This window comes from the organism of the source record quoted next, unplaced genomic scaffold (assembly GCF_019419815.1).
Source record: "Pyrus x bretschneideri cultivar Hongxiangsu unplaced genomic scaffold, Pyrus_bretschneideri_v1 Contig22, whole genome shotgun sequence".
Classification (NCBI taxonomy): domain Eukaryota; kingdom Viridiplantae; phylum Streptophyta; class Magnoliopsida; order Rosales; family Rosaceae; genus Pyrus; species Pyrus x bretschneideri.
The window spans coordinates 117,495-125,674 of record NW_025999524.1 but is presented as its reverse complement, the minus strand read 5'-3'; the positions used below and the strand labels follow the sequence as shown (position 1 = coordinate 125,674).

General features: G+C 37.2%; 1 protein-coding gene across 2 annotated transcripts; it reads right to left on the bottom strand.

Moving 5' to 3' along the window:
- LOC103949880 (putative ABC transporter C family member 15) lies at positions 1-7,502 on the bottom strand. Of its 2 annotated transcripts, none has more exons than XM_009361013.3 (11): positions 7,349-7,502; positions 5,452-6,390; positions 3,931-5,357; positions 3,739-3,825; positions 3,052-3,648; positions 2,786-2,950; positions 2,322-2,616; positions 1,679-2,199; positions 1,543-1,606; positions 1,193-1,432; positions 1-961 (listed from the first exon to the last, which is right to left on the bottom strand). In XM_009361013.3, the coding sequence occupies exons 2-11, from the start codon at positions 6,278-6,280 to the stop codon at positions 840-842; spliced, it is 4,347 nt and encodes a 1,448-aa protein (XP_009359288.2). In that variant the 5' UTR covers positions 6,281-6,390; positions 7,349-7,502; the 3' UTR covers positions 1-839. The 2 variants fall into 2 exon arrangements, with proteins under 2 accessions (XP_009359288.2, XP_048440710.1); XM_048584753.1 differs by having other exon boundaries at positions 5,452-6,405; positions 7,349-7,478.
- Between the last annotated feature and the right edge of the window lie 678 nt (positions 7,503-8,180).

Below are 8,180 nucleotides of genomic sequence, written 5' to 3'. Positions count from 1 at the left end.
TTAAGGACATCTAAATTATTGTATAATAATAATAATTTAACCTACACTCAAAAGTTTGTATGTTGGAGAAATGCTAGCAACCTTTGTATTTGGAGTTTTTCACTTATTCACGTTACACATGTAATTTTCTACACAAACTAATTAGCCGATCTTTGTATAAACTAATTAGCCGATGATTCCGTGGACAAATGAAAGAAGGAATTTGGGATTTTTACAAAAGCTAAATAACATATTTAGGACTAAAATAATTTAGGACTTTGTTTTGCAGTCCCAGCATTTTGGGACTTCAATCTTCACGGTATGAGCTTCCATCGAATGGCTGTCAAGTTCTACTGGTAATGGTGCCGTGAGCGACCCCAGCACGAGTCGTTAGACATGTTTCCGAGGTTGTTGCCTGGCTTCTGAAGTCGACACAGGCAGGGATACGAACAGATTTGCACCGTGCGAGACATTGCGACATCAGTTGCGCATGCACGAAAGAGTGCCATTCCAGCTGCAGGTTCTTCCGGCGTTTCAACTTCCATCGGTACTGCACCTTTCAGTTGCAGAATATCATCCTTCATCCGTTCACGTCAACATTTGGGTAGTAAGAATAATAACGCGAACCAACTGCATCATTTGGGAGTTACAAAGATGCGCCTCTACTTCCCGAGCGTCAACTGGCATCCATATTTTCTGTACTCAGCCGAGGGAAGCCTTTTTTTTTCTGATATAGCTTTGCACATGCCCTTGCGTGGATTAGCATGGGAAGGCATAGGCCTGTGCAGGAGTATGTTGCCAACCATTTCGGAAATTTGGAATGATTAAGGTTCCTGCATATCTCTACCAAATCGTTAAAATCATGAATCTCTGTAGCAGCCGCTCATGGAAGATCTCCTCAAGAATTCTGCCACCAACTTGGAGAATGCCGAAGAACGATCCTCAAGTAACCGAGCTGGAGAATCGTACTCCAAAACCTTGCCTGTATGATTCAAACAAGTTAAAAAAATCATTTCAGGGCATGTCACCTAAGCAATAATACGTTTTCCAATAATCCGCAAAAGTGAAATGTTCTATCACTTTTGGGAAAAACCTAGGGACCAGGTTATACTAGCAATCAAAAGTATTCTCGCTGGTGGTAAAAGTCCATGTTGTTTTATATTTATTAAATTTACTGTAAGAAAACGCCCTATTTTAAGAATTCTTACACTACCTTCGTCAAGAACTAGAACCAAGTCGTTGTCAATAACAGTAGGAATCCGGTGAGCCACAGTGATCACGGTGCATCCACTCGTTTCTTTCCTTATTGTCTCCTGGATTACAATATCTGTTGCTGTATCAATAGAAGCTGTAGCCTCATCCAACACAAGAATTTTCTTTTTCTTCAAGAGCACTCGAGCGAGGCAAACAAGCTGCCTCTGTCCAACACTCCAGTTTTCTCCGTCTTCAGCAACTGTAATATAATCCAGATTTTCAAATAAATTATGCAACTCGGTGAATGAGACAGCAAAACAATTTATCAACTTTCATTATATGATTGAGTTGATTACAATATCTTCATACCAGGTGCATCAAGAATCCTTTGGTCCTGCCTAACAATCTCTATCAGTCCACATTGATTGATAACCTGAGTTATTGAGTCGCATAAGTAACAATACCACCATATAATCTATCTAAAATAAAAAGTTTTGATCCTTACCTCCCATATCTCTTGATCAGAATGCTGTTTCAAAGGATCCAGATTGGTCCTCACGGTTCCCTGAAATAATGTCGGGTCTTGTGGAATTATGCTCAACCTTGACCTCAAGTCCTGCAGACCTATTTTAGATATATCGACACCATCAATAAGAATTCGCCCTCCCGAGGGTTCTACTACTCTGAAGAGAGCTTGGATCAGAGTGGATTTTCCACTCCCAGTCCTGCCCACAATTCCTATTTTTTTCATTCCAGGGAAGGTGCAAGTGATCCCCTTGAGAATGGTTGGGAGAGCTGGATTATATTGCACATGAAGGTTTTCAAGTTCAATTCTTCCGGCCATAGGCCATTCAGGCGCTGGTCTACAATCTTCAATCACAAGCGGTGCCTCACTTGGTATATTTGTGAATTGAAGAATCCGCTCGACAGAAATCATTTTGTTTTCTACATTGCACATATTCCATATTACCCAAGCCTGAAGGACATTTAGGTTCAAACCATATGTAGCTGCCAATCCCGCCAAACCTAAGACCAGAGCAAGTACTCCATTAGTTAAGAGTTGGAATTTCAATGCCTGATAACGCATTCCAAGACATACTGACAGTTAAACTAATGCTCAACAGAAATCAGGGATTGGAGGTGCTTACTGGGGTCAATGGCAGACCTAGGCAAGCTCACCAAGATGACAAGAAGTAGGAAGTAGACAAGGTTAAACAGAAAGTTCGTCCGAACAGATAGCCACTCCATTGTGCCATAATTGTGAAAGGCTACGCGAGAATAATCATCAATCAAGGCCATTACTTTCATCAGGAAGCGACCTTCTTGACAGAAACACCGAATTGTTCCTGCCCCTGTTATCGATTCTGAAAAGTGATGAAGAATTGGAGCTTTTCGAATTCCAACCATCCTGGCTAGTTCTGTAGCTGTGGTAATGTAATAAGCCTGCAAAACATGTAAAATAAAATAAAATACCCGTACCAAGTACTTGAATATGAGCTGGAAGAACCGTCAACTTCCACATTGTGCAATACGGTGCAGATACCCTTGTAGGTTCTAAATAAAATCGAAAGTTTAAAAACTAAAACGAAATTCAAAATGGGGTATTACTTACTTGATACCAGCCGGAGAGTGCAAGAACAAGAAGGAAAAGAATGAAGACTTGCCAGGCCACTTGAGACATAAGAATGATGATGCTTATTAGCTGGATGAGGGCAAATACCAATCCAGCTAATCTATACGGAATATCCATGTCTACTGTGCTTTGATCCGTAGAAGACTGCAAACATTAACAGGGGAATAAGAATTAAGTGGTCGAACTTGATTTATACTTCAATGGAATTTATTAAACAGGCAAACGGAAGATGAATTTAAACTGACCCTATTGAGGATTCGACTAGAAGGTGTGGAGTCGAAAAATGAAATTGGTGCTCGGAAAACTGAAGTAATCATTCCAAGGAAGAGACGCTGAGAGGTCTGAATAGCAATAGTTGCCAGAAAAACTGCCCTTCCCAATATGAAGATGGAACTCCCACCAGACAACAGAGCAAATACCCAAATCAACCGCCGTTTGCTGACCCTGGATTCTTTCTCCGCTGCCCATGCAATCCAGTAATTGCTTCCCATTTGTAGTCCCTGGAAGAGGACTTGACAGAGTAGGATGACCGGGACAAGAGCACCCCTATAAGCAGAAGTGATAAAGGTTGAGTAAACATTCCATTTTACTCGACCAGTTACCGCTTCTTCTTCATGACTTTTTTCTGAAAGCTTGCCGTTGTTGAAAGGCTCTTTTTCTTCTAAAACCTCTATGGGATTATCTTGATGAGATCTTCTGTTACGGGAATCATCTTGTTGGCAAGTGTTAACTTGTTCAAATGATTTTTTATGTGCAGACATTTGTCTAACAAGTTCACTGTTGGGATCCACAATCAAATCTTCATATTTTCCAGACTGAGAAATTTGACCATCCTTAATAACCTATCAGCAATTGAATTGAACCGGAGAGATAAGAGACTCGATAAAACATGTTATCATCTGAATATAAAAACGAAAATGTCAAAAACTTACCAAGACAAGGTCTGCTGCCTCTAAAAATTCTAATTGGTGGGTAGCATAGATAACAGTCTTCTGGGACAAGTGTTTCAAGAGACATTTCTGCAAAACATTACGTCTGATTAAAACCATGTCGCTACATAAAACATAAAATAACAATATCATAAAAAACTAAAGAAAATATAAAATGATGAGAATTTGGCTTGCCTTAAACAAGTGTGTTCCGGTATGTGCATCAACAGCACTGAAAGGATCGTCCAAAATATAAACATCTGAATCGCTATACACAGCTCGTGCGAGTTGAATTCTTTGCTTTTCTCCTCCGCTTAGGTTCATCCCTCTTTCTCCCACTACCGTCAAATCTCCATCTGCCCACATCTTGACATCCTGGTCCAAAGCACAAATTTCCAAAACATCCTCATAGAAGCCCCTTTTCATTTTCCTGCCAAACAATACATTCTCCCTTATCGTTCCAGTCTGAATCCAAGCACTTTGTGGAACATAAGCTCTTGTGCCATAAACTTTTGCTCCTGGCCCAGAAATTTGGGGAATCTCACCAAGTATACTCAATAGTAGGCTTGACTTGCCAGAGCCAACTGAGCCACAAACCACAACCTTGTATCCCCGCGGTATTTTTATTTTCTCTGTAATTCTGATTGTAGGTTTCTTTAAGTTTTGATTGCTTGTTTTCCACTCATACTCTCCTGTCTCGATAACAATCATGACATTGGATATTGTTGAATGATGGCAAGGAATCGGCTTTATTTGATCTTCTTTGATGAATTCTTGGATACGATCAATCGATACCTTTGTCTGTGTAATCATGGAAATGAGCTCTGGCAGGTTGTAGATAGGCTCTTGTAGAACTCTGAAGGTAGCTAAAGCGGACAATACAGTACCTACTGTCAAAGGTGTGTTTAGTATAATGCAAACACCAAAAGTGGTAACTGAAACTAGAGTTGGTGAAGCCCAGAAGAGAAAGGCAACCACCGAGCTTGTATTAAGGTATCTCTTCAGCCAATGCCTCTCTGTTTCCCTGAGCTGAAGCAGCTTGTTCAAGAATGTGGACTCCCATGAATGCAGCTTTAAAACTCTCATGCTCTTCAGAATCTCCGATGTTATTTTGATTCTCGAATCCTTCGCTTCCATGATCTTGGAGTGAAGCCTTTTTTGCGTATTGGCCAACGGTGTGTTGCATACCATGATCAAAACAGTGGAAAGAAGAGCAGCAGCAGAGGGGGCTGCACCAAGATTCCTGTAAAGGATAGCCAAGGCCAAAAATACCTGGAGCGGGAGCAACCAAATGCCATGAACGTACCAGCAGAAGTCTCCAATTCTTTCAACATCCACATTGATCAAATTAATAATTTTACCATTGCTTGGACCCGAATACTTGATGGAAATAGATTTCTTGTAAATCAACACAGTGAGAGCTGCTCTTACTCGTACACCAATTAAGCGAGCACCAAAATACCACTGTCTTTGGCTCAATGATTCCAATGTCTTAGCAACGAAAAATACTAACGCAAGAATCAGTCCATGGCGGTTGCCTGAATTTTCTTGTTTTTCGAGTAAATAATTTACAAAATTTGTAATCAGAAAAGGACCTATATATGATGCAGCCGTATTGACTCCTACAAAAATAAATTAAAAAAAACACATAAAAACCTGCAGGACTGAATAAAACAAAAACTAAAAAGATAAGTGATCCAAGAACAACGATTTTACCTGCAAAAACAGCATTTACAGCTAATGATCTTCGCACAGCCAGCATTATGGATTTTGGCAACGAAGAGTCTTCCATGTTCTGTTTCCTCAGTGATTCGTCGAGCAAAGAGGAAGCGCATTCTGCTCTTTCTGAGGGAGGAATAGATGGTATATGAGGCAATTCCAGCTTTTGGGTTCGACCCCGTTTGAAAAGCGGGTTCAGCCATTGAAATGTAACCTTACTCCAAATTCCAGCATTGGTGTAAGTGTCACTCTCTTGGGAGGGAATTTCATCTTCCTTCTCAAGTAATGGGTGTTTAAGGTCATTGTTTTTCTGGACGTAACTAAAAGCATTGAAACAAAGCAGTATTGACAAAGGAAACGAAGCGAAATCGAATAAACTAGCCTTTGGGAAAATCTCTGGAAAATTGTCGAATTTGAAGTGAGCAATGAGGTAAAAGCACACAGAAAGTGAGTAAAAAATGCAGGAAAAGATCCACCAGAAACTGAGGACCCAAGGCCACCTTTTTGGCTCACTGTGAGCTCTGTAAATCATTGAGTAAACTGTAACTACTGTGGCCAAAACCCAAGTCATGCCTGAGAAGATGGATTTACAGCTTACAATTCTACCACCCCAATACTCATAAATCCCAAAACCAAGGTAAAAGCTTGAGATTAAAGCATTTGCTGAAAAGGTGACCAAATCAGGAAATTTGCACCCTCTGTCTTCTGCTCTATATCTCAAACCTGTTTGGCTACCATTTCTTCTTCCTCTCATAATATCAAGCAAAACCCACGTTAATAACACTATGAAAAATGCTACATTCGCAATCTCCAGTGAGACATCCATCAATGGCAGAAATAAATTCAGAAACTTTTTGAAAATTTAACAAACCCAACTCAAAGAATATGAAATACTCTGGCTTCTTCTACGTACAGGGAGAGTTTAATCGACAAGACCTGCATATTAAAGGCCTATAAGAACAATGGGAACCCAATTCAGACAAGAAGCAAAAGATTGAAACCCAACAGCCCAATCGCCATTGAAACGCCGCAGGTGCAAACAAAAATTTTGAGATTATATTAAGAGGTTTTTGAACTTTAATCCTTCAAGACGATTAAAATTTAATAAAAAGTTGGTGTGAGATTGGATATTGATTTTAGTCCCTTAATGTGTACTTAATTCAAATTTATATTATATTTTTGTTTAATATTTAATAGATATCTTATTTAATGTCATTATATTAAATTTTAAATTTATTATTATACATATTTTAATTCATTAATTTTATTTAACTTCCTCTAATTAGTATACCTAAACGTCTGTATCATAATATATTTTACTAATTTAGTGTACCGAAATATCCGTACCAAAATATATTGTAGTAAATTAGTGACACATAAGAAAATATGCAAAAATATAAGTGTACCGAAAATTTCGTACCTAATTATATGATACTAAACTAGTGTACCGAAATGTCGATACCTAAATATATTATACTACACTAGTGTACCTAAACATATTATACTAACCCAATGTACCGAAATGTTCGTACCTAAATATATTGTAATGCATTAGTGGCATATAAGAAAATATGCAAAAACATAAGTGTATCGAAAAATCTCTACGAAAATATTTTCTTATATAAACACTCACAATAATGAGAATTAAAATTTATAATATTTTCATAAAATTTAATTCATGAACACCATAAAATTATAAATAAAAAAAAGAAACATTGAATACATATGTTGACATTTAATAGAGTATAGGGACTAAAATCAATTTTTAATCTTGTATAAGACATTTTTCTAAACTTCATCTTATTTAGAGATTAAAATCTAATTTTCTATTATACTAAATGGAGAGGAAAACAAAGAAAAATGATAAGCTGGGTTGGTTTTTAAAGAAGCGAACCTGTGAATGTACGAGAGGACGCACGTGGAGGGAGGTTAGTGACGAGGAAGGATCAAAGTTGCTGAATGCTTTACATCTAGTGCTTCTGGTGGGTCTCCCTCTCCTCTCTCTCTGAGAATCTAAACGGTGCCTCTGGATTCTTATAAAGAACACGCACTGAGGAACGTAGGCGGTATGAATTTGGAATTTTAACATTCCTATTTGCATGATGTGACAATTTAGTCAAATAAGTTCTTAAATTCAATAAAAATTATTAATTTCGTTTATACTATTATTTTCAAAATTATTTTATCTAATTTTTTGTCAACTTAAGTTACTTGACACACTTTAGAGTGTAATACCATCATTTTCTCGCCTAAGCCCTTAACATTTCATATAGATTGCAAATCTAACGTCTAATTTACTCTCCAAAGTTAACTCAGTACACTATTTCTTTATGAAAAATTATCAATCTACCCTCCAATATGTATCACATTCAAGTAACATGACTTAAATTGACGAAAAATTGAATACAATAGCTTTAAATCTAATATTAGGAATATAATTGGTAGATTTTTATAATTGAATGACTGATTTATATAATTGGTAGATTAATATATGGGTACAAATTAAAAAAAGGGTTGCAAATTAAAAATGGGTACAAACCAAAAAATATATATATGATAAAAAAATTTAGCCTTAAATATGAATATACCAAATGTAAAGTTTCCAACACTAAATGAATATATTTAATTATATAGAAATAAACACTATTTTATTATTAGAATAATTAATGACGTTTTTTTTTTATTAAATCTAAGGACCTTGATCAAAAATTGAAAAGGAATAAGGT